Consider the following 27,205-nt stretch of genomic DNA (forward strand, 5'->3'; position numbering starts at 1 on the left):
GAGGCAAAGGAGCCAGGGCAAAAATAAAGGAAAATACCAGAATGTGAGATATTTCCCAGCTAGACCCTGTAATTCTCCAGCTCTCTATGCCAGAAAGTCCCAGTGGTTCAACTCCCACAGGTCTGACCTATGTGACAGCTGTAAGCCTAAACTGAAAAAGTGCCAGAGCTTGTACTGGTTTGGGAAAAAACATTATAACTTGAATGAAAGAGATGGACTTTTGAGTTAGGAGCCAAAATAACAAGTCTGCTGAGGGTAAAGCACAGAGCACAGCATTAAATATCTTGTAGCACAGTGACCCTTCAAAAAAGCCAGAAGAAAAGGTTTTTTTCTTAGTATTTGCAATCTTGATCCTTATCCAGGTCAGCTAAGGCAACAGCAATCTGCCCTCCCTCAAGCCCACACAGTCAGGCACGTAAGCAAAGGGTGTTTCTGTAGGGTTGTGACTGGAGCATCATAATCGTCACCTCCTGTTACTTCTGCCACATTTAATTGTATTTCTGTCTCAGCCCTGATTTGAAACAGGGGTGGTGGCAAAGGACAGAACCCCCCTTTGTTCCTAGAAATCTATTTAAAATGTTTTGGGTTGGTTTGTTGGTTTTTTTTGTTTGTTTTTTTTTTTTTAAAAGAGCATGTTAAAAATATTTCTGTTCAGGAAAGAACGATTTTGAGGCACTGGTCTGCATGTTGCTTGTCTACTTACTCCTTAGCGTGGGCAGAGTCCATCGATAGCCCAGACATTACTCAGAAGCAATAAAGGGGTTTTGCCTGGGTGGCAAAGGAAAGACACTGGCCACATCTTTCAATCACCAGGCTAATGTCTTAATTCAAAAAGAAGTCGTATTTCCTGACCAAATGCAGTTGTCCCCTTTGTTTGCCTCTTAGCTTTGAACTTGACTTCGATGTCTCAGCAGTCTTCACTGCAGACCCTGGTACCAGCATAAACTGGTTTGTAACTTTTTTTGCTCTCAGTGAAGGATGCAGGTGAGATAATGATGATAGACCATAAGGGTCCAAATTCTGCCTTCAGCCGTGTTAGCAAGCTGGCAGTGGTTAGACAGCTCATTGCTAAGGGCTGTAAAATGCTATTATTTTTCCACAGATTATTTGTGATCAGTTTATTGGGGTTTTCATAATCCTCTTGATACATGATATTTCTAAAAGGCATTTTTCCAATCCATTTGAGTATCAGAACAGTTGCTGATTTATTTTTTTTTTTTGTTAAAAAAGCCTCCGCTTCTCAGACTGCATGGATCCGCATTTACAGACTAGCTTGACTCACACCCGAGGAAATTTCATTTCATGGGGAAACAACTTTTACTACTTGATTAAATTACCACTCATCGCTACGGCTCCAAGATGCGCCCTGTACACACATCTGTCAGAGAAACCCTTGCAAACGGCGAAGAAGAAAGTTTCAGGAAGCTCTCCCCAGACAGGTTTCTACACTAACCATAGAGACCACCTCTGCATCTCCCGGTTCCTGCCGGGCCAGCTGCGAGCCTGCTGTCACCCTCCCGATAAAGTCAGCCCCAAGAGAGTCTTGAAAGGGTGCCTGCAGGTGTGCTTTCCTGCCCGCACTGCCTCTAATGCTTCATTAACTCTCTCATCAGCGTACACCAGCACAGGAGTTATCTGAAGGCGAAGGGAGGCCGTGACTATTTAAGTGATGGGGTTTTGGTATCTGTGTTTCCTATGAGCTCAAGGCGGAGACCTCAGAGGTGCCGTCTCAGCCTTCCTGTGTAGATAAAGGCGCTGCCAGCCTGTGCTGCCGGCAGGGAAATGGAAATCTGCAGGGGGTTATGGCTCCTACCTGCCCAGCCAAGCCCCGCTGCACCTCAGAATTAAACAGAGAAACAGCCATGGTTTGCTGCAGTCAAAGGTCTGAAATACCTATCAGTGAAGTAATAAAGAGATGACACTTGGCTTTTCTTTCGCTCTCTGTTCACCCTTTTGGCCATCCCCTCTGCCCTTATAGCTGCTTCTGCAGGTTCAGCTCCATTTCACCAAAGCAAGCACCCCTGATGGGGTCTGGCCCAAACCCTGCTGAAAATTGATTGGAAAAAGCCACTGGTCTCAATGAGATCAGTGAACCCAAGCCCATGCTTCCTCAGGGCTCAGGACATGGATCATTTCCCTGCCCATGGCTGATGGGCCCCTGCCACTCAGGAGAGGCCCCCGCACACTCACAAGGGTGCTTGTTACCCCCCAGCTTCAGGATCACCTTCACTGAAAAGCAAGCTCTCATTGTGTCGCGAGTAACATCCTCCAGGCAAGCCCCATCCATGCACAAAAGCCTTCCACTGGAGGTGGTTTGCCCCAGGCTGGGAGGCCCACCAGGAATGGGCAGAATGGGCCATGTTACATTCCGCTTCAGCAACCTCTCGGCAGCTGCCCGCCTGCCCAGCATGGGGACGAGTTCTGCTGCCCTGTGAAGGTCCCATGGTGCCGCCCCAGGAGCAGCAACTCAAGGGGACACCTCTTGTGCTAGCACCGACACACAGGCACACTTTTAACTTTCTCTAATCAAAGAGGTTAGAGTAATCCTTTCCTCACCAACCTCTGATTTAGGGCCACATCCTCTAACAGAAAACCCATAACAAATACAAACGCAGTTCATACGGTGATAAGCTACAGAATCGATGTGATAGTCACCCCTCCATCACCACTCTGAAAACCATCACTTCCTAGTGCAGACTCATTGCATCCAGTTGGCAGAGGTGCTCTTTGGATCTCAGAAAAAGCCCCACTGCCACCAAAGAGGAGTGAACCTGCCCCACAACTTTGCCACAGGCATTGCTAAGCGGCCAACTCTCTTATATGAGGATTAAAATAAGCTCCTGGGCATCCCACCACACCTTGTTGTTACTTCTGAGGTTTGCTGTGCTGTCTGCCATCCAGAAAATTCCCGTTACCATCCATTGATCAATGGAGCAACTAGGGTTTTATGTGACAGCTTGAATGGATTGGATGTGAAATTTTAAATGATACCTTGGTTTGCCTTCCTGTCAGAGTGGTACAAGCTCTTCTTCCTTCCTCTTTAACACCCATAACTGACTTTTTTCAAAGGATTTCCAATAACAGAAATCCGCTTTTGTCTAGAGCCCAGGAAGCTGTCCAGAAGGCTCACTGTCCCAAACATGTTCCTGTACTCTCTTGAAGCTGATACTGAGTGTGCCACAGCTCCAGCATGCTATGCCGAAGCAGGTTTTCATATCCCAATCCAAACTTCCTAGTAGAACCAGGCTTTGTGTAAGAAAGAGAGCCCAGCTGCTACATGGGTAGGTTTGGACTTGACAGGTTTCTGTTGGCTGTGCACACAGGCTGGCAAAGGTCACCCGAGTTCTGCAGTAACATTCAGGTGCTACAGTGATGAGGAAGTTATGAGAAGTTGCATGTGGAATAACACAACCAAGCAACACAGTGTGTTGCCCTTGCAGTTTCCCAGTCCTTCAACCTCCTGAAGAAGTTTGCGTTCATTAGAGAGCTGCTGCAAGTCAGCAAAGGAGAAGCATTGACTTCTCTGGGAGGTGATTTTCCTTTACATTTACTCATGTTAAGTGCATACAAATATATCCATGTATTTCTATAAATATACACTTACTTATTCTATTAAAAATAAAGGAAAGATGTTTTACTGAGAGGGACCAAATCCCACAAGCAGTCTGAATCTGTCACAGGCTGTATGTCGTGCTTGGGTCATGGAGACTCTTGGCCACAAGAAAAAAATCATAAAGGACAGAATTCAGACAAACGTAGACTCTGTGCTCAGAAAAAAGATCCAAACAAGAGGTTGCTGTGAGAACATCTCTGTGATGAGAACTGAAACTGCAAGTCACTGGTTTTCATTGAAAGCAATGCAACCAAGAGTCTGAAATCAGTCATGTCCACCAACTGATGAGTCGTCTGAAATCTGCCACCTTCCAGAACACATGGATCCTGAGATCTCTCAGCTTCCTCATTTGTGATCGCAGATTTCTGTAAAAGGGTATTTAATGATAAAAATCAAATAAATAAATGATGATGATGATGATGATGATAAAAACAACAACAATAATAATAAAAAACAACACTATGGAGAAAAACATACTCTGAAGTTGTCCAAGGCATTTTCCTTTCCCCAATGAATAATGGATTTTTGAATTTGTGTTGCAAGTGATTTCACACACATCCACTTATCTTAGAAGTTAGGTTTTTGGAAGTTTGTCCAGATACACTGCAGTTTAGAGTAGACTGGACTTTATTTCACAACCCTGTTTTAACCTAATTCTTCCATGCCTGATGAAAGGGTTTCCAGCCAAGTCAATGGGAGTAATCATGTGAATAACACACGCAGGTTTCGGCCTGAAAATCCCTACCACCCTCATTTGTGGGTCAAGGTTGGTCTGCCTGGGGAAAAGCACAATGCAGTGCCAACAGTGAATGGCCTTTACATGGTCCATTTCCAAGAGATACAATGATACCACCAAACCACCAGGACTGTATGCACATAATGAAAAGTGACAATGCAGTCATTTGTGAAGGATATAAGACAGCCACGGTAGTTAGGGCAACATTTGCATAATCACATTAACTTTAAGGACCTACTTTAAAATTGACCTAACAATGGCTGTCATTGTTTAAAGCCACAGCTGTCCATGCTGATCGGACAACATGCTTGGTCAACTTGTGTCGCAGCCATCTTCTTCAGGAGGATTTAGAAAGTTTGGCTGAAAGAATCATGGGCTCCAGGACATCCTGTGAATGTTTGGCCTCCCATCGTGGTTTGGGTATCTGGGAATCCATGGCTTTCAGAGCTGCACAATTGATACATTTTTGCTGGGGCTGATGTAATTTATTATACATCTTTATTTTTCACAATTTTTCAAGGTTGTGTGAAAAAGCACACACAGATTACTTACTAGCTGCTAAGAATATTACAAAACATGGATAGTCTGAGCCCTGGTTATTTTAGGCTTGTGTGAGTTACTGGTAAGATTTGAAAAAAATCAGAACTTGTACTCCAGGCATGATGTTTCAGCCACATGTTCCTTCTACACACAGGGAAAAGTGGACAATTTTCATCTTCATATGTGCCTTGCACAATCATTCTCCACAGAAAAACTGCTGACATTCAGCAAAAAATGTATGGCAAATGTTCTTCAGTAGAAAAATATTTACTTAAATTATCAACACACTTCAGGGTAGTTGGCCATATGCAAATTTCTGATGAAGAACTAGACTCTTAGGTAAGATTTCTTTTTCTTGTTCTCATTTGTTTTAGAAAGGCAGCCCTGTCCACCTTGAAAAACATGTTTATTTTAAGTATTTTCAGGATTCTCAGACAAGCAAGGTGGTACTGGATTAGTTGCAGGGAACTCAAAGTTTCAGTTAGAGTGTGTCTTCTTTGAATAACACTAACCACAGGTAGGAGAATGACTAGAGCACACACTCTAGACTGGAAAGCAAATAAAGAGAAACATCGAAGAAAAAAAAAAAAGTTGTAGCAAAAACGGTTCAGCCCTTTCTGAGAATGAGGCTGAGGAAAACCAGTTTCTCCTTGCCCTGGTAGGCCTAGCTGGCATAGCTGCCAGCATGATGCCGTGAACTTTAACTGACTTTTTGTTTTGCATTGCATATACCTGTGATTAAAAATCCATTTAGGCTCCCCACTGTCATTTGGTCTTAAGTCATGATACCCAGTTAAAAGATTTTCACATTGCTTTCAATTAAAAAACTGTCCTGCCTCCACGCTGTGGATCACGGACTTGAAATTTGAAGTGGGAGCGTTGTTGTGACTCTCATCCCTATGAAGATCCACATTAATCTGACCAAGTCAAGCCCTCAGCCTTTAATTTGGCACAGGAGTACCAGAGGTGCACTCCAGTTTGGCAGCTCCGCTCCTTCCAGACCCCCAGGCAGCACACAGCACCCATTTGAGGCACAGAGGCTGCAGCTGGCCATCTGTGACCCTGCTCCTCGCCATCAGGGCCAGCATGGTGTCAGTACATCGGCTCAGCTGCCTCTGCCTCAGAGGGGGCCTCTCCTGCCCCTTGCCGAGCCTACATGGGAGGAAGGTTACCCAACACAAACGCAGAGGGATATAGAGCAAGATGGGTGTAAAGGCAAGGTGGAAGCAATGGGAACTACTGGCTAGGAGCCAGATGTAAATGTGCGTATGAGTGTGTGCACACACATAAATGTGACTCTGTAATTAAGATTAGTATTATAATGCATATATAGAAAAGTGGGGAGTGAGGGGAGGGTGAGTTAATTGCATGGAGAACCTCAATTCTGACTCCTTTAACTTTGAAGTACCGCGCTCCCAAGCCTTAATGATCATTTAATTTATACTTTAAATGATAATTTACCTTTTGATTATTCAAAAGATGGGCAATATTTTACACCAACACTTTACATTCAAGCAGAGTAATTGAAAAGATGCAAATGCCCTTACTGAACAGATATGCAGAATGCCCTTCTGAGTTAAGCACAGGTAAAGTGAACAAGCATATTAATATAGGCAAAGCTTCACTAACCACACTGTTACTTATATTTTAGGCACTTAGTTCATCATGAGGATCAGCATTCTTTCCTCATACTCATATCTAAACATATTAAGGCTACTGGAATAGTTCAATAGCACTACAAGAGAACTACAGATAGAGCAAAGATAAGGATGAGATCTGTGAAACTTCTTCAGAAACCACCTATGCTCTTTCAGCCCTTCTATACTCTTTCAGTACTTCAGAAACCCCTATACTTTGGGACTGAAAGAAAATACAGCTTCATGTCACTTAGACTCACATACATTTCCCACACCAAGGAAAGCCTCAGAGGTGAGTACTGCTGAAAGAAAAAAATGCAATAGTTGTTCAGTACTGTCTTCTGACAGTCAAAATCAACCTCTGGCAGGGAAAATAGTGCAACACCTTTGCTTGATCTCATTTTAGGTATTGCAAGAACTATGGCAGTCCCTTCATCTTAAGTCAATGTCAGGATTCATGACGTATTTTTTACTTTTGGAACTCAGCATTGTGCTAGTCATATGCTCCCATGGATTTGTTTATTACTGAACACAGTTTTATTGCAATGAGTTAACTAGATATTCCATTATACAAAAAAGGTCTTGGAAAGGTTTGTGCAGGGATCCAGGACTGAATATTTTTCATTTCTCGACATGGCAAGGATGACATTAGTAGACCTGGGATTTTTGTCTAGAAAAAATCTTAATATTTCATAGGAGAGACCAAAATGTGCAGAGCACAGAGGGATGAACTAGGGAATCCATTAACGAGCTCAGTAAGTGGAGTACCAAACCTCTTATCACCATCAGACATGTCTGATACCACCTGTCTATCAAGAGTATTTCTGCATTTGCACTACAAAACACATGCCATTTGACGCCATTCCCAGCGCACCCTCATGTACAAGCCCTGCAAATTCAATGCAGGCTAAAACCAAAGGTTTAACAAGTGAAAGGCAAAACAGCAAAATAGCATGGCATTTAGCTCAGGCCTTCTCAACTAATTTGGCCCCTCCAAACTCTGTACATCTAAAAAGGACGTTTTCTCCAGAAAAATCACACTTACCTTTCAGGTTCAGCCCCTTGGAAGTAAAAACTTGTTCATTTGTACAAGCGATCAGCATTCACTTCCCTCAGTTACCACTATTTTTCTGACAGATTAAAGTATTTCAGGTTTCAGCTCCACCATTTTACACAGACTATGCCACCTACACTAAATGTATGTCTGCGCTGCAGAACAATTTGAAATTATGCCAAATAATGTGCTCACAACAACATCAAATTGCCTATTTACAAATAGCACCTACGGTAAAAAGCACAGACTGTAAACGTTACATTAAATTCAACCTGTCTGCAAGACAACAATTAGCTATTACTAATACATCTGGATGTAACGAGGCATACAAACAGCATTGTAACTGCTTCATGTAATTCTCCAAACCAAAGAGAAATAGTGAGTCATTTATCTTAATGATGTCAATATTCTGCCAAAGATAAAATTGCAGAGTGTGGACAGAAAGTTCAGAAACCTATTCAAGCACCATGCAACATGCAAGTACTCATCAGCTATTCCACAAAGTGACTCATTTACAACAGAGAAGACAAGGTTTATAGGGAGAGCAATATTTTTATTAGACTACCTGATACAGCTTCTTAGACCAATAGGTGAACTAATGCAAAGATATTACAGACTTTGATTATCTCCGTAGCAGAAAACAAAATCTCACTTGCACCCTTATGCAATCACAGCTACAAGCGCATTCATTAATTACACGACACACAGGACAAAATGATGTCTCATGACTCCATGTGAAACTAGCGGTGCAAAATGAGTATTGGCAAGACCTTTCCACACAAAGTTAAATGTGGCATTAACACTACACGTTAGAAAGTCTAAATAGCACAGACGCATAGGAGCACACCGTATGTATACTAAACCAGGCAAGATCCTCAGTCCAACTATTACCATATTTTGCCTTACACAGCAGATCACGGTATCTGTTGCTGTAGAGACAGGTAAGATCTATCTGTGAAGCAGCTAAGTATTTTCTGCAGTGGTGATGAAGAGGGAAAGCCATCCTTTTTGGGCTACTGCATGCCTTTACACGTGAGATTTTGTTAATTCTCCTTAATACCAAATGTTGTGTTGCAGCCAGCTACCTGTGTTATGCACATATTTATGTGCAATATACACTGCTTAAAGACAGATTAGCATTAGAAGGTCACAGGCAGCTCAAAATAAAATTAAAAAACCAAACCAAAACAGCTACCTCCTCCAAAGCCCCCACACACTTCATTGCAATGTGCATGCAGGTTACTTTCAGCTGCTCTAATTCACTAATCTCCATTTAGTAACGTCTGTATTTTTTCCTCTTTTTATGGCACTTTGAAGGCGTGGGTTTGTAGAGCAGTGATGTAAAACAACCACCTTAGAAAACAACCTAAATTAAGCATCTGTTCATATCATTGAAAAAAGACGGAAAAAATCAGATGTCTTTTGCTTCTGACAGTATTTTCAAAGCCCACACAAACAGTGCACAGCTCTTTAACTTTGCTGTTGGATATTTTGGGTTTTTTCCCCTGCTAAAAGTCCTTTCATGGAGACTGTTATCCTACAAGTCTTATGTTCCACTAAAATAACTTAAATATCTCAGCTCTTAACACTGCCATTAAACTATTGTTTATTTCTATCACAACAGCAGTCAAAAATGTCAAGGAGAGCCTTATTGTATGACAGTGTAACACAAGCCCAGGAAGTTCCCATTGTGTCAGGCAGAATTTGCTGGTACAAGGTTTATTAATAGTATTATATTGTAGTGAGGATAGATCTTGCCCCTTCAAAGAGTCCGTGCTCTATCTGCTGCTCCACGATGGGCAATGAAGGTACTGTCACGGGCAGGTGGGACTATTTATTTTCATCATACACTAGCACATTATGACATAAATCTATAGGGTCTCTGTGAGAACTTCTTTTGTGAGCATACATCAAGCTGTACCATTAGAGCTCCCGAGCAATCCTTTGCCTTGCATTGGATTATTGGAAGAGCTACAACTCCTCTGTCCGGGAACTACACTAATGATATTGGATGGTATGTGTTATACAGTGGTGGCTTGTCCCTTCTGCCTATGGTCACTCAGTTTGGGATTCCTTCCATGCATTCATTATCTCTTTCAAAAGAAAAAAAAAAAAAGGCAAAAAAAAAAAAAAAAAAAAAAAGCCAGGGGGAATTAAAGCAAAGAAAGAAGGGAGGGAAAAATCTCAATCTATTTCTTTGGAGGCGAGCCCTCCATGCGGTGGCAAGGCACAGGCTGCCTGTTCCGTGCTCTGCCGTGTTGTGTGGCAATGCAATAACTTCGATCCCCGGGGACGTGAGGCGGAAGTTCGTCTTCACCATTAAATTTTTTTATAGATAGCAAAGTCCATTCTTCCACCTGCATCCAAAGCACCGAGGCAGCTGGTAGAACAAAGTGCTAGAGGAAAATAGTTGACCAGGATCTATCTGAAATTGCCAGCATACAGGTGCAGTCTTGTTTTTCATCTCAGTCGAAGCAGTCCCTAGTGACTGTCAATGTTTTACTGAGACTAATTAACCCTTTTCTTGCCTAGAAGGGATCAGAGAAAAAAACACCAAAAACCCCACCACCCTGGCACCCAAGCATAAAATTACACCTGTGCAGAAATGCAATAATCATGTCTAGTCCAGAACTGTGCCACAAATTTCAAACGTAAAAAAGAAACAGCAGAGGTGTGGGGAAACTTTGCATCCTGGGATTATTGAGACTGGTCCAAGGTTAGCATGTTACTTGTAACACCTGAATGAGCTGGTGAAGATAAAGAAATCACCCACGGCTGAAGCACTGCCAACTTCTGAGCGTAAAGGAGCAGTTGTTAAACAAGGAATAGTAAAACTGAACAATAAACTTGGATAAGCACTGTAGACAGGAAGTCAGGAAATATAAACAACTGAAACTAAAGATAAGAATTTGAGGATAGATAAGAACTCCCAAAGCTGCAGCTCGGCTGAGCTGTCAACATTAAACATTCCTTCAGATCCTCAAGGAGAAGTGGTGGCCAAAGAGCCTTACGACTTTTAACTTTCATCCTCAAAGCAGCCAGGTGAAATCCAAATCATCCGTGCAAAAGGCAGGACTGTTCTCTGCAATGTGGTGCCTCGTGCTCCTTCTCTGTCTGGTTGTTCAAGTCCTAGTCTATGGGGTTCCACCTCTGCCCTGAGGAGATGATCCCACAATCCCAATGTTAGGATTTTTCCATTTACAAGTAGCCTAGTTTTGCTTCTCATTTTCATCTCATTCCTGCTATTTATACCTCTTCCATTAAAAAGAAAATTCTGTTGTTATTATTTGTGCGTTCTGAATATTTAGCTCATTGTCATGTCCTCTCTAGCTAAATGGCTGTCATTAACCAAGGTATATTTAGTTCTCTGACAGCCTCCATGGCAGTCTCCCGTTGGCAGAGCTGTTCCAAATACCTCCAGCACTCCAGGGACAGGCTCACCGTGGCCGCAGAGGGGGAAAGATCCTTGCCTCTTGCCCCAGTCACCTGATAGCTCAGCATGGCTCACACAAAATGCACCAGCCTTTTTTTCCCTCTCCAATCACATGATGAGCACACGTGTAACCTCACTAGCACAAAAGTTTCTTCCCTTGCAGAAAGTGTATTTGGTCCAAGTTACTTTCCCCCGCAGCATCAGTTTTTCCATAGCAACTTGAATTACTTAAGCAGGTCTCTGATTTGTCACGAACACAGACAGCTTCCTACCTACCAATCACTAAAAGCCATGTGATGGCAGGACAGAAGGATAAAGGTCAAACAGGCAACATCTGGGCTTGTTCTTACCCTCATTATTTGGCATGACCATGTTAGGAGGAGAGACAGGATTATAAAATAAAAATAAGGGAGATGCTCGCTGCCTTTCTCTGCTACTCTTCCAAGCCTTCCGCTTTCATTCTTTCTGTGCCTCAGTTTCCATGGTGGAGAGTTTGGAAGGATGCTGTGCAGCTGCTTTGCAGCTGTGACAAAACCTAAACTCAGAACCACCAAAGCCTCTGCAGCTGCAAATAAGGCAGTTTTGGTAAACAAAGAGTAATGAGTAAGTCTGGGACAAAAAGGACAGGGTAGGCTGCAAGGGGGGAAATGCTCAGTTGTGCTGGTACAGCAGGAGTTCAGCACTGATGTCAGAGCTGCTGAGCCCTACCTGATTCACTCCAAACAAGCCAGCTCAGAACACCTTGCCAGCCTGGAGTTGGGGATTCTTGAGCTGCAGTCACATTCCTGGCCTTCAGCGAAACCGCCCACTCTGCTTCTCAGGATCAGCATCAAGGAAAGCAATGCCTCCAGACCCGAGCGGTGGAAGCCTGCCCACAGGCTGGAACTGCTGGAAAGCTGGGCCATGATGCAATGCTTTGGCAATCGTCGGCTGTGCTGCAGTTCAGCTTGCATGGCTGCGCCAGTTGTGCCTTCCGTATCCTTTGCTTTGAAGGATGCCACGTGCAGACTCAGTGAAAGCATTTCCCTTGCCAAGACACTTCAACAGCAAGTCTTGGACATTTTGTTGCTATAAAAATAGAAAATACACTTGGAAGGCATCTCAAGAGGTCATTATGTTCATCCTCATGCTTTTAGGCAGCATCGAGCCTAAGAAGCATTCCTGCAATTGATTTGTTTAACCTCTTCTTGAACATCCACAGCGGTTGAGATGCCCAGTTTCTTCAGGCCTCTCTGTTCTTAATGTGATGCTTTCTCAAAGTCTTACCTGAATCTTCCTTATAAGTGGTTCAAGTTTGGTTTTTTTGATCAGCAAAATCATGGAGAGTAGTTTATTTCCCTCTTTGCAGCTTGTTAATATTTAGTATTAATAAATAATCACCCTCTAACAAAATGGAATGAGATTTAAAAATATCAGTCATTAGGGGCCTTCAGCTGAAATGCAGTACAGCTTGGTAATGTAGTATGACAAAACCTGCTCTCTGGCTGTAAAGAGCTCTTAAGTTTACTATTTCAGGATTTAACTGGATTCACACTGTTAAATTGAAATTCCACAGCAAATGGCATTCTAGGTTTGCAAAACAACTTCCTCCCATTCATCCATCATATCACTTTGCATATATTTGAATGGTCAAACATCTATTTAGTCCCTGGCATGATTTGTTCTTTCATTAATGGAGACTAGATGAAAGTCACAGATAACAGCTCAGAGTGATTGAACATAAAGTAAAACCCCATTATTGTACCGCCCGAGCTGTGCAGCCCGAGCACCATGGCAATAATCTAATGATGCCAAAACTTGGATGCCCTTCAATTGCTTCAGAACAATAGGCGCTGTCAACATGACCTTATGCGAGGTACCAGCAGCTGAGAAGCCAGAGCCTGGAGTTACTCCTTCCCCCTGCCACCCTGGGCAGCAGGTAAGGGCAGCGCCCCAGGGGCACCCAGGAAGCACCGTGCATGCACAAAGCTGGGCAAGCAGCCGGCAACACTCGGGGCCAGCCTGTTTGGCTCCTTTCTTATTTAGACCCTCTAAAATCTGGCTGCCACTGCAGCCGCAGCTAAAACTCAGGCAGAGGTGAAGCAGAGTCCTTGTTAAGATATTCCAGAGCAGTCAGCCCAGCAGCTCCCACTGACTTCAGCGAGGCTTGCTTAGCAATGAAGCATGTAAATATTTATACTTGCAGAATTTCCACATTTTAAAGTTAATAGGGGCTCAGCCTGGGTAAGAAGTGTGGGATGGAAGTTGTCTCTAAAGCTGCTCCAGCACTTTGGGGCAGGCAGCAGAGGAGCCCTCTCAGGGCCGAGCCTGCAACACACTACGGACAACAAAAGACGCTGAATGCATCCAGCTGTACATCAGCAGCCCCTCTAGAAGGAATGCCCACCTTCTGTCATTTCAAACCAAACCCCAAACTATTTTAATGGCTAGCGGGATTATTCCACGTATATGCCACAAAACCCATATGTACTCTATGCAGCACAAAACTGAAATACAGCTGCAGCAAATACATTTTACTTGGAAGCAAAAAGTGATTTCTCAGACTGCTTGGAGTAGGTTTGGTGCTTTGAGAGGGTTTGCGGGAATGGGAAAGGTTGGGGAAAATAACCCAACCAAAACATGGTGTAGTTAATTTCCTGACTATTATTTCCCTCCTTTCCGCCAAATGGTTGCATTCACTGACTACATTATTTCCTGAACAGGAATAGTGTTAATTCTGAGTGGTGGAGAGAGATTCTCCCGTTGAGAAAAAATGTGAGATCATTACAAACCATTCACTGACTGAGGTCACAAAAGAAGAAAAATGGACAGGAAAAAAGGCCAAGTTCTCCAGCAATGAGACATCTCCAGTTGGACTGCGGTATTTATTTCAGTTTAAACATATTGCTCACTGAATTAATGAACTGAAGGTGTGTAGGTCAGGACCCACCAGGAATACTCTTTTCTCCTATCATAGTATCAGGCCACACATTTTTTAAAAGCCGAAGTGGCTACAGCCTTTATTAATCCTATTTCAATCTAAAGATATTTCCACTCCTTAATGAGGATGTGTTTACAATTGAAATGTACTGAAATTGCAGCACGACCCCCTGATCTTTTGATACAGCATTATTATCTCACGTACTGTAACATAAGCACAGCCTCCTCAACTACTTCTTAATGCATTTCTGTTTTGTTATCAAATCAGCACACCATCCTATATGCTAGGCAGGCATTCCTGTTTGTGGGGGACAGCAACTTGGGTCCTTTCCTTGCCAGCTTATCCTGCATTTATCTTCTCTCTCTGTTTTGATGGTAATTATCACTTATGAATGCAGGAAACCTGAGGGGAAAAGTAACCTCTCTTTCCTTGCCATGGAACATACTTCAAGGCTTTGAGTTTTTCTGGCCAGACTCCCATCCCAGATTTTTGGAGCTCCAGTGGGGCTTGCTCTACAGTCTATTATAGCTGCCAGGGGAGAGTGTATTGTAATGAGTTATAGTCTCCAACTACGGCTAAATAATCCACCCTTACAAACAAAGGCCTTTTTCAGAGATTTTTCATCTCATGCCTGATATTGCCAGTCCCAAAATTAAGAAAATCAAAATCACCCATCCAAGCCATAAGACTGAAAAACCAAGTTTACAAAAGTACTTTAAAAAAAGTCCTCAAAACTTAGTCCCGCCATAAATATGGACTATTTTCCAACTACTTACTGAGTCATATAGGTATGTGACAGCTAATTTTTTAAGATTCTGCTAGACAAGGACTTGAGGACTGTACATTGTCAAGCCAGTCTTACACTGATTAGGTCTCAGGCTGTCTGCAGGAGAAATATTAGTATCTCCAGCTAAAGACAGGGAAATTGAGGTGGAGTTCAATTCACCCAAGGCTATGCTGTAAATCATTGGAACAGCACGTTTAAAACTGGATAGCCATGGGCTCATGAGTTCTGCAGAAAGATTCAGGGTCAGGATTTTTGCTCCAGTTAGAGATTTATGACAGAGGAGATAATGAATAAAACATTTTCACTGTCATTTTTTTCTCAAAGAACGGTTGTTAAGCACCAACACTGATCTAGTGGGTCTTGCAGATGCTATTTTAGAGGAAGAAAAAGGCAACTAATAATAGTACGCATAACACAGAGCAAGAAAGGAAATATATGACCATCTAATATAAATGGCCACAGAAATAATTATTTTTGCTCTGTCACACTGCTGTCAGATAAAACTAAGCCTGTCCACAAGAGAGAGGAAAAAATAGTAGACATTTTTTTGTAACAAAATCACGTGGACATAGATCATACCAAACAGGACTGCCTAACCTCTTGCTCTCTGTAAAAAACTATGCGTGGTTAAGCACTCCTACCGTGTCTCCCATTCCTTATCTCTTTTCTGCACTAACAAATCCAATTCCTTGCACATTCCTCATAGGTTTTTAAATCTCTTGTTACCCCCACTGCTATTCCCTGGACCCTCTTCAGTTTGTTTACAGGTTTCAGTATGCAGTGCCCAAAACTAAAGCAAAGTATTCCTGCTGACGCTTCACCGGTGTAACTTGGAAAGAAATAATCATCTTCTGTTCATACACATTTCATCCCTGCTGACATCAACACTCATGACCTTTTTTTCAAACAGACATAGTGTGTTTTTGATTCACTTAGTTTGTGTTTGAACCTACCACCTTTAACATTTTTCTGCAACAAAACTTAAAAGGCATTTTATGTTTTTGCCTTTGGTTCCTTGTTCACCTGCTTCACTGAAATCTTACTGGCTGCTGTTTTACTGATTTGCACCATTACTTCAATTTTCCTAAATAATTTTTAACTCTGATCACGTCCTGCAAAGAGCCTGCAAATTCCTGGTGTCACGCACAAGTTTTATAAATACTACTACATCGTCCAGCTCATTAATGGAAATAGTGAATAGAAGTGACAGAGAACTGACCTCAGGGACCTCACTTGCAATACCTCCCTAGTATGATAACTCAACTTGGGTAACCCTTTTCTGAATGCAGCTTTTCTTTTTTAATTAGTTATTCATCAACTCCCTTTTCATAGTTTCATCTAGACCATACTTCCCCCCTTTTCTTATAAAAAATAATATGAGACTATCAAAAATCTCACTGAAATAAAAATTTGTCACACTTATTATGCAGTCTTATTCACTTACACCAGTTATACTGCCAAAGCAGCAAATTAATTCGAGTATTCAACATCAGTGTTTTACATACAAAATTTTTTCCTAAAAAATGGTCTTTAAATGAACACAGAAGTTCTCTGTGAAAAACTGTCAACATTGTCAACATTTCCTGTGACAATGTAATTACTATTTTTTTCAAAATTATTGTAAGATCACTGCTGGTATTTTCTAGTAAATACTGATAAAAAGTAACTTAGGCTCATGAATTAGGTCTTTGAGTATTTATACAGCACTTTCAGATTAAAGTTAAGTAATCTGATTTTACTTAAAAGTCACAAAACCAGCTGTAAATTAAACCCAACAAAACAAACAAATAATCATTTCAACATCTTTTGATAAGTTATTTTCTTGGTTTTCAGACAACACCAAGATTTCACATCACAACTGTAAATTTAACTTCCCAAAGCATTTTCAAACACTTTTCATCCTAGAGCAGATACTTCAGCACCTTAGGACAGAAGCAGCGAAAACCAGTTCTACTCACACCTTTCTAGCCAAAAGGAAGTTAGAATGATAGTGGCAAATAACCAGCCAACCAACCTAAACAAAGCAGCCAACCTTCAAAAGGGCCGATACACAACAAGGCAGCTATATCAGTATTTGCACAAATTTGTCCAGCAGTGAGTAATTTTTTTGAGTTACACGAGGCATGAGCGCATGAAGAAGCGAGTCACACCGGGGATGGATGGCAGGGTGTCCGTCAGTGAGATAAGTGGCGTTTGATGCCGGGCATCTGGCATGCTGCCACCCATCCCATTTCTCCATTTCAGCTGGAGTTTTACAGAGGAGGCGGGAGGCCAGCAGGGAACCGAGGGTGGCTGGGAGGGAGAATGGGAGCAGCACCACAAATTGCGTGTCCTTCCAGGAGCCCTTAATCCTGTGTGACATTTGCCACTGCTTACAAATCTGCATATAGCAGGGCCTGTTTTCCACACTGCTGCACCGTGCAGCGGAGAGACTACCAGTGCGCTGCTCGAGCCCTTCACTGGTTTTGCACAGGTTCAAATGACAAGCAAATCCTCTTTTTTTTTTTTTTTTTTCCCCTTTTCTTTCTCACTACACTAAACTCTTACTGAACTTGTAAGATTCAACCTGACCCTGCAAGATGTACTCCTGCCAAAAAACTCCAAGTCACAAAGGAACTCTGCAAGTGAGGTTAACCACTGTTCAGCTACAGTTTCAGGCACAAATACATGCATCTTCAAATCTGGAAGCTGTGTCGGTCCATTGTCAGGTCCTAAAAAAGCAGGTACCTAAACTTAGCTGATTCTAGCTCTAGGAAAAGACGGCAGTGTTCCAGAAAAAGATACTAACAGTTCAAACAAATTAGGAACAGGTTTCTTCAATGATACAGAGATAAGTTCCCAATACCACACATTCAAAAAAGGAACAAAACCAGAAAAAAAGAGAAAAAGATACCCTCAAACATTCACAGATGTTACAGTGCTGCTCTCAGTGTGGGAAACTGGTAGAGTTCAAATGACTCAGTGAAGCAACCTCAGCTTACAAGAAGGCCAAACCTTGAAGTGTTTGACCAGTGTGTCGACCTCAGTGTGCTGAACCAGTCACTCTTTCCTCTCTGTACAAAACTTCTTCTTAGAATAAGCAACCTGAGCTAAACATTAGGTTTATCATCTTTGGTGGCAGGCCCAGTAAGTACCTTTAGGCTGAAAGGGATCCTTAGTTTTTCATGGCTCAGGAGACACCTTTGTTGGTGACCTGTGTGACCTGACCATCAGCATTACTAGTCCTGTATTGCCTCCTGTTTTGTTGGCATGAAAAAATTCCAGTGAATGCTAAGCATTGTCAAAAATATTAGTCCTCCTGATAAAGCAAACAGAATCAAACTGTTGCTAGATGATAGCACAAGCCCATCAGGAAATTGTACCTCAGACCATGTCTATATGGGTCACCGTCCTTCAACACAGAACCTGACCAACAACCAGAACCTGGGAATGTCTTTTTTCCCTATGAATTCAAGCTACTCAGGGACCTAATTGGAGGCAACCAAGTCTGTACCCTCGGCCTATGAACCTGTCAAAAACACGGCTTCAAGTGCGTCTCAGCAAGAGCCAGGCACCCAGGTTTCCAAGCGTGACTCGAACACCTATACTGTTGCCAAAAAGTATAAAGGGCAAAATACCAGAGATGCTGAACTGGTATACCTGCTATCAAGGGCTTTTTCTGCTTTCAGAAAAAAACCCACCTAATCCTGACTGAAGGAATGGCAAGAAAAAAGCAGCTGTAGCTACCACTCCAAGCAAGCATGTAGCACACAGGGCTGTCCAGAGCTTCCAGCCTCCTTGGCTGTGACTGCAGCACCCCTGGGAGCCTGAGCCCTGGCCCTGCTCAGCACCACCCTGCAGCACCCTCCCCCTCAGAAGCGAGTGTGCCCTGCAGCCCACCTGGTTCTCATCCAAACCTTTGGATGCAGGCAACAAATTAGGAGCTTTGAGGTCTAACCTGGGAGTCCTGATTCCGGGATGTTTGCTTTGGTGAACAGGACTTGCCAGGCTGTGCCCTGTGCTGGGCAGCAAGCCAGCAGAGGGCCACGTGCTGCTGCACACCTCCTGTCTGCCTGCACATGTCCATGCTGCATCACCCAAGAAAGTCGCCCCAAGATATTTATCGCACTGTAGCATTCTGCCTCAGTTAACAGAAAAGCCATTTTCAGTTGTCCTCAGTTGTAACCCAGGCCCGATGGCTCCAGCCATGGCCTTGGTTAAGCAGGAGGGATGGCAGGAGCCCTCGGCCACACGGCACACTGCACTTACTGCCCTTTCCGCCCTTTCCCTGATGTCACTTTCTCATGATGACATTATACCAAATCACATAAGCTTATTATGGGTTTACGTAGGCTGCTAGAGCTTGGCTTTAGATGGCGTTTATCTTAATGAGCCTGGGGCTGATGTCACTACTACACTCTTGACTGTATATCCCCATTAAGTGCCAAAATCAATGTGGAACATAAAATTAAGTTGGTTTACACAGTGTCTGGTATACAAAGGTATCAAAATCCTGATGACATACACTGAAAAAAAATGGCTGATGACGCAATGGCAAAATAAAAATGTCAAAGTGGAACCAAGAGTAAAATTACAGTCCATAATAAAAAAGCACTGCCAAGGGAGTAACGCTTGGTAATAACAACTACTTACATTTACTCTGTACCGCTGACCTGCTGCAGTGGATATGCAAAGACTGAACTTGTGCACATTAAAACACGCAGTGCACACAAGGAAGCAAAACTATCTATCCTACTTATCAAAATCTGGGAGGATTTGTCTTCAGATTATACAGTTGTGCAGTGCTGAATTGGCTATATTTAGTTATGGATTATTCAAGATGAAAGGTATCCTCAGAAAAAGAAGAAATTAAGTATATCTTCATTTTAACTGACAGCTGAGGCAATGAATGTAGGATAAACAGCTGAATGCAGGGAGGACTTACTCTAGTTACCTTTGTAAGAACTAGAGCAGTAAGAAGCATTAAAAAATGGATTTATCAGAAATTTATATTAATTTTCTTTTCAACTCACAATTTCATGGAACTCTCTCACTACAGTATTAAACAAAACCAAGTAACTTTAACACGGTCAAGAAGAAAGTTAAACCAGCACAGAGTGTCTCAGCTCCACTTAATTTCATCAACAAAACACATGGCTAGGGCCTGCACTGACTCACAGAATGTGTGAAAAAAGGTTCCTCAGTTGAACGTGCCCACAGAACTACATTAGCTCTCCTTCAGGCTCCCAGAAGAGTAGGATCTAAGCCAACATATTCTGCACAATTTCCTTTCCAGCTAGTACCTCTGCCTGCACTGACTTCACCACGGCCACTCCATGATGTTGGTGAATGTAAGTCTGGGAAAAAGATTCAGAGAAATAATGGTAATATGGGGCTGTCTCCACCCCCACCCCCCTCCCAGCTATACCTGCATTTTACGTGACTGCAGAGTTTTCAAACAGCTATATCATAACAGTCTGTCGCAAGTGTATTGGGTGTTTCAGTTTGCCAGTCCTGTCATAATAAATTAATTACAGGATGTTGCAGAAATGGCTGAGTTCCAGCAGCATCTTGCACAGTTTAATATAGCCCTGTTTCCCCATTTCGATGTATTTGTGGTTAGATAAATCCTCAGAAAATTTACAGCTGCTACACACTAGTATATTATACTCCCTGCCTGTGAAGGCGATAGAAGTGCAACAAAAATTTGATGTCTGCTCACAGTATAGATTTTACTGATATTGCTTTACCGGTGTGGAAACATTTTTCCGCTAAAAGTGGCATCTGCAGTTTCTGCCAAGTATTTGCATTTGAGCATTAGATAGGACTTGCAAACTTGCTTGCCTCAGCCAAACACAGTGCAAATTCATTTGGCCCGACAAAGACTTCACGACTTCACAAAAGAATCAGATGGCTGGAGTTTTAGGTGAAACGCAGAGCTACCATTTCCATTTATGAGTGCAAGGTGAAGTATTTTTCCAGTCTTTAACATTAGTGTACACTAATGTATAAACTACAGCCATGATGTTGCTGCTGAATGCCTAATCCTTGCTGATTTTGCTGGAGCTTTGAATATAGGGGTCTATCTACTCCAAGCAGCTTGCAGGACCGGGACTGTACATATACATGCCACTGCTGGAAAACCCACCCTTCTGAAGGGGAAGGCAGCAAGCAACTGGCGTACCACATACTGAACAAAGGACAAGACTCTTGCCAAAATCACCGTGAGTAGAACACATCTGTGCGTAAGAACAGGGACAGTTAATGTTCAAAATAGCGACTCGATGGTTGGTGTGAAATTCTCATCACGGCTCTAGCTGTTTTGCACTGTATGAAGAGGCTGGACCGGACTGAATCAAGGCAGAGGTGCGTATTGCAACAGACAACTATGAAGGTGCCCTCTGAAGACCTGTGCCAGAAATTAGAGAACCAAAGCTTCATTCGTCCCAACAGTACTGCAAGCCATAGATGATATGGACCTTTTCTGGCTGTAGCTCAGTTAGGACAGTACCAAGTTACTGGAGAGAGACAGAAGAATATTCCTCATGGTTCTAAGAGCTGAGCCAAAAAGCTTCTTAAATGACACAAAAATGTCTTAAGAAGTGAAGTGGTTAAATATCTTGATTTCTAAAGTCCAGAAAACATGACTGAAGCCACCAAAGCTCTGCTATAACAACACGCCTTCTCACTGTCTTCTGTTCCTTCTTCTTAAGTTCCAATTTCTAATTGCCACATTCTTGCAAGTCTCCCCCAGACAGCAGTTTTCTTCTCAAGTTGCTTATTTCCCTCCCTCAGACCTCCTCTCGTTTCTATTCCTTAGGTGCAGCAGTTTTGTTCTCAATGTACATATTTTATACTCCAAGCAATAAAACTCCTTCAACTAACACAATATGTTTTTACAAGTGCAGGTGCACATCCGTAAATTAATTTCTCCAAAACATTCTGGATAGTCATTGGACTTCTAGAATGCTCAGGGAAAACCCCCACAGCACAAACCTGTACATGAATCTTTCTAACCTCCCTCCACTCTTCACAAAATTCTATCCCCTCCCAATTTCCATGAAATAGGCTGCATTGCATACATACTAATTTCATACGTGCTAGAAAAGGATCATTAAAAAAACCCATCACTCTTTGTGTTTACCAAACAAGTGTTTTTGCTTTAGTCTGTTCCCGCCTTAAATGAAGTATTTCCTATTCACCTTAGTAATTAGAGCAGAAGGATGTAGTGAATGAAGTGCCTCATTATCAAGTTTGTATCCACGGTCTCTGCAGAATGGCTACCATGCCGGCTATTTTTCATAGCTGTCTGCTTTTGCTTGTAATGGGCCATTGTTAACCCTAAATGATCCTGACATTCAATTCTCCATCAGACAATCGGGTCCAGCCGGCAGATTTAGTTCACTAGTCAACAGAGACTTTCAGTTGTCATGTTCCTCTGTGTTCTCATTAGCCCTTGTTTGACTGTGATCCATCCCCTACTGCCTTCTGAATTAAGTGATGCTACAAATACACTTACTGTGTTTTACGAAGTCTGTTCCTCAAATTATTTTAAGGAAAAAACTAAATGCAGTCTGATGGCTATTGGGAAACACAGGAAAAATATGCCATCCATTCTTTTCTATTTTGTCGATTTATGCATGGTTCTTGATGTCTCTGCCATATCATAAAAATGTAATTGGAACTGTATGTTGTAACCACACTAACAAATCCTAAAAACACAGAACAATGAAAGACCTACTATGTTGTTATCACTGGGCAGTTATAAATATCTAATATTTACCTTTTTTTAAACAAGGTTTTATCTGCTTTGTTCCTGCAATGAACTTGTATCACCCTCTAAAAACTTCTCAAATAGACTTTTATAACTCTTGTATTTTAATTCTTGGCTCAGGGAGCAATTTTGCAGGGCACTCATATTTTAGGATATTTAATGTAGTTCTCCAAGGAAAAAAAAAAAGTAGTAAAATTTTCAGTAGGGAATCTGAATACTTCTGGAATTCTTTTGTTCCACTGAAATTTAAGTCCTTTAAATACTTGGACAATTTTTAGCAATGTTAATTTTAAAGTGATTTTAAGAGATACGCAGGCTGCATTAACATAGAAACAAATAGCATTACATACAGTTTAAAACCTTATTTTTTTAAAACCATTACCCTAATCCCAACTGTTTAAAAGTTTTATCCTTTCTTGTAAATTTAAAATCCCAAAAGCAATGTCTGAAGAATAAAGAACCTACTAACACTGAAGAGAAAAGCTGTTTTTCTTAAAATAAGTATCAGCCATATTTCTGAACAAAAGGTAAGAACTGTCTTTGCCATTATGCTACGTTTATAATTTACGAGATTTTTGGACTGAACGTTCCAATTTTAATACTGAAAAATCTTGTAGACTTTTTTTTTTTAAAATTTCAGATCTTTTTGTTCATTTTATGTTACATGAATCCAGAAAACTCTAGTACCACAGTGACACAGTATAAAGGAATACAAGTTTCCAACCAACCATGGTTATGGGTAGTGAGGGAAAAAAATTATAAAACCAAAACAAAAGTTATTGCAATTACAAGAAAACATTATGAAAAGTTTATTTTCAACTCCCTGCATTTTCATGTTTGGCTCTTATCTGATTCCTTCTGCTTAATTGTTATTTGGAACTGTGCCTTGGAAGACACTACTGCTGCCTCTCCTCTCAATTTGGAAAGTGTGGCAAAGCAGCTCTATTCAGCTTCAGAGCAGTGAACATAATTGGAGCCCTAGTTCGCAAGCATGAAAAGAGGTGCTGTGCCTTTGATTAGAACTACCATCTCTCTGTGGTGTTTATCTGAAGTGTTATTTCTGTCTTCAGTGTCCACAATGCCAAATTAACATTTTACAATGCTTTCCAATGAGCTCCCAGATCTTGGATACTACTCAGCTCTCCCTGACGTGGAGCCTGATGTCATGGTCTGCCCTTATTTTAAATGTGACCCAGGACACTTTAAGAAATGGAAGATTATAAGAAATTGAGATCTTTTTCTTATAAAAATCTTTAAATCCCACATGTCACACAGTGATGAGTTGGAATATATTGCAGAAGCAGAGAGATAAGAGGCTAGGAGCCTTGCTTAGAATCAGGCAGCCCCAGGACAAAGATAATTTTACACCACCTCTGACTGGGGAAAGAGACATTAATAAGTTTCCAGTATGCATATGCAAGCAACATTTGGGGGGAAGACCCCATACACACGCTCTATGCAAAGCAAAGCTAGGACTGTTAGCAAAGAACAATTACCAATGGGGCCAAGAAAGAGTATTTGCTGCTGTGTTTTACTCAAAAGAAACAAGTTCACAGATTTTTCTGGCTTTAAAACATGTGCAGGGAAGATACTACAATATATAGTAACCAGTCCTCCGCATCTGGGTGCATTTCACACATCAGTGCCCAACATTGTTATTCTCACTTCTTTTTTTAATGGAATCAAGTGCCCTGTCTACTAAATAAGGGCTTTCTAATTTTATGTTATTTATTGCTTCAGAGGGGGAGGAGGAAGAATTTCCTAGCAGAGTAAAAATAAACTGGACATCATCAGCCAGAAAAAATACCAACACTAACTGATAGAAAGCACTGTAGATAATTAGTGAGGTCATTAGTAAAAGTTCACAACATAATACTAATTTTAAAAAAATAGGTTAATGACACTTAAAATGGATAAAGACTACAAGTAAAACAAACAACACAGACTGATATGAAATATTTCATTCAGACAAAAGAAAGTATATTTGGCAAGACTGTTGCCAAAGGACGCAGAAACTCTGTCAAAATTGTGATGCATCTTTATTATGTGCAAAACCCCTCATTTGAAAAATATAACTGCCTGGAATTTGCAACACTTATTTACATTGGTAAGCATGAGTAGTCCCACTGAAGACAGTGTAGTTGCATAGCTGGTTACTCATATTTTTGCTTCAGAGCTGCAAAATGCAGTCCAAGTGAATATCTGATGCCAGGAAAATATTTTTTAAAAGCTTATGTTTTCAGCTACCCTGTAATGTCAGCATTCCTTTGGAATTTTACCATTCTGAACACTCCTCTATTTATGCTAATCTAGTAACTTATGTAGTGGTTGAGCTTGTTTTGCTCTAGATCAGCCATGGTCACTTGAGTCTCTGCTCCCAATGGATTATCTACGGTCTACAGAAATGCCTGATACAGTGTAATCAGATATTAAATTGGTTAACATTGTATTTGATGGTTTCAGATGATACCAGTCCAGTGAGGAGCCGATCAGTCAAGTTCTATGGATTTCAAGCAACTCAGGGCAAAAGTCTCCCAAAACATGTTTACACCACTGGGGAGTCCACACTGGTGCCATTTTGCATATTTGAATATTTTAATTTCTCTTTTTCTTGTTAATCCTAGAAGTGAGATTGTAGTTGCAGTCTTCAATGTGTATGCTGAATATCACACCGATATCTGGAATTAAATTATGACTATACATCATAACATTCAGGCTCAAAGGCAATATTTGTCTTTCCATTTCTGCTTAAGTTTGAGCCTCTCACTGCCTTTTTCTTCTTCAGTTCCACCCCATGGGCTGTAGATTTTTTTTCAACACCATTAGCTGTAACTGATGATACAAGAGTATCGAGACCCATTAAGTTGTGCTGATTTTCATTCCTCTGTATCTTTTTCTTCTTTTTCTTTGCACCTCTAGAGAAAAGTAGATATAAAAAGAGTAAAAGAAACACAAAGTTAGCCCAAATTTAGAGCTTTTTCCACCCACAGCTGATCTGTTAGAGCAATTGTCTGCCTGTCCCTCTTGAGTACAATGCTGGAACAGCTACAAAAACTATGTTTCACAGCAGAACAAAGACAGAAAAACCATGAAGACAAAATATGAGACCACTTCACTTGTCTACTTTTTATCATAGCATTGCTTTGGAAAGAACTGCTCATGATCTTAAAAAAAAAAATCAGCCAGTCTTGATCAATAGTCAACAGATATAGTTAAAAAATACAAATTACCACACTCTTCCTCTCATAAAAGTCATTGCAATTTTTTTTCCCCCTTTCCTAAGCTCAGACACCTAGTTTATTTATTCAACAAGACTAAGATAGGCAGGCAAACTGTATGAGATTAAGTTTTCCATTTTAATTTACCTGAACTATGACAGATTTACAGAATCAGAAATCACTTTAATGTCTATTTATGCTTATCCAGACTTCATACAATGCCAAAAGCATCACTCAAGCTCCTGTATCTTTCCCAGTTAGTGCCTTTAACAAGAGAATTAGACTGGTCTTGCAGATGATGCCAGGGATTATGCAGATGTTACACCACTTCAACCATGAATTCCCGTTCTTGGCAGAAGTGTAACTTTATTAAACTATAAATGCATAATAATACTTCAGCTGTAACCTTTCAAGGGCAGGTACTGTCTTTGTTCAAAATTTGTATTGTGCGTAGCACAAAGAGGTCTTGGTTTGTGACCAGAACTGTTACACTGAATGCTGCTGAAACACATAAGCGAGTGGATGAATCAAGACTAAAGAATGTAATGAGATGTACGCAGTTCCCCCAAAAAGGGTGCTGCAAGAGCACTACTGTTGATGATACTGTCGTAATGTACTAATATTTTATAGATGGAAATGTTTACACACCAGCCTTACTAATGGACTGATAAGTATCTGCTTATAGTTTTGGGTGGGTTTTTTTAAGCTAAATTGTGTATTCATGAAAAATGAATTGCTGCAGCTCTAATACTGGAATATCCTAAGGAAAAGGCACTGGAGTTTAAGACCTTCTGCATTAGGATTCCTGAAACAATTTGAGAAGTACTGCTGCATGAGGAAGCAGGAGTACAAAATCATAATTACTCAGCAGTATAAGTACCAATCTATCAAACTGAGTGTTCAGCTGGGTCTCATGTGTAAACATTTGTAAATTTACGCAGACAGCACTACCTAGTGTAGCTCAACAAAACCGTACAATAGGAATATATCTAAGGAGAAAACGTCTGTCCTGACAAATAGTTTCATTAATATTCAAAGGGTGAGGCTGCTATGCGGATTTTCAGTATAAAGCTACTCAGATTTTGAGAAGCTTTCATCTCTTTATTATTTGAACACCAGATGTGATGATGCATCAAACCTTTGAGATACCTAGATAAAAACCTTGGTTCACTCAGCATCTATTATGTGGCCGTTTCTCTGTTTCTTTTAAAGTCTGCAGAAGATAGGTTAACTGCTTGGCTAAGATAAAAATCTACTACCATCTTGGATAAAATTTATTTTCCTATTGCAAAACTGTACTTTCCATCCAGAAATTCTGAAAGATAGACATGCCATAAGGGCTTGCCATTCACTTTCTTTTACAGCAGGTATTGTGGCCCTAATGAATACTGTTCTAATAGGCCAAACAGCAATCATTCATCTGGAGGCTCAAATAAAGGTCTAGCGAGTTGTGCAGGTGCTGTCAGTTTCACTTCTCCATAGTGGAAGTGTGTACTTAGCAATTACATCTCACT

General features: G+C 41.3%; 1 protein-coding gene across 3 annotated transcripts in view; it reads right to left on the reverse strand.

Annotated features, from left to right (window-relative positions):
* Positions 1–1,208: 1,208 nt before the first annotated feature.
* Positions 1,209–27,205, reverse strand: part of AHI1 (Abelson helper integration site 1) — a 119,815-nt gene continuing 93,818 nt past the window's right edge. For 2 of the 3 annotated variants that reach the window (XM_037391994.1, XM_037391995.1), the window contains exon 25: positions 24,420–25,388. In XM_037391994.1, the coding sequence (XP_037247891.1) occupies positions 25,169–25,388 (220 nt within the window). In that variant the 3' untranslated portion in view covers positions 24,420–25,168. Of the gene's footprint in view, positions 3,979–24,419; positions 25,389–27,205 lie in introns of those variants that run through there. The other variant, XR_005104909.1, reaches the window with a different exon arrangement.

This window comes from Falco rusticolus, chromosome 6, assembly GCF_015220075.1.
Source record: "Falco rusticolus isolate bFalRus1 chromosome 6, bFalRus1.pri, whole genome shotgun sequence".
Taxonomy (NCBI): Eukaryota; Metazoa; Chordata; class Aves; order Falconiformes; family Falconidae; genus Falco; species Falco rusticolus.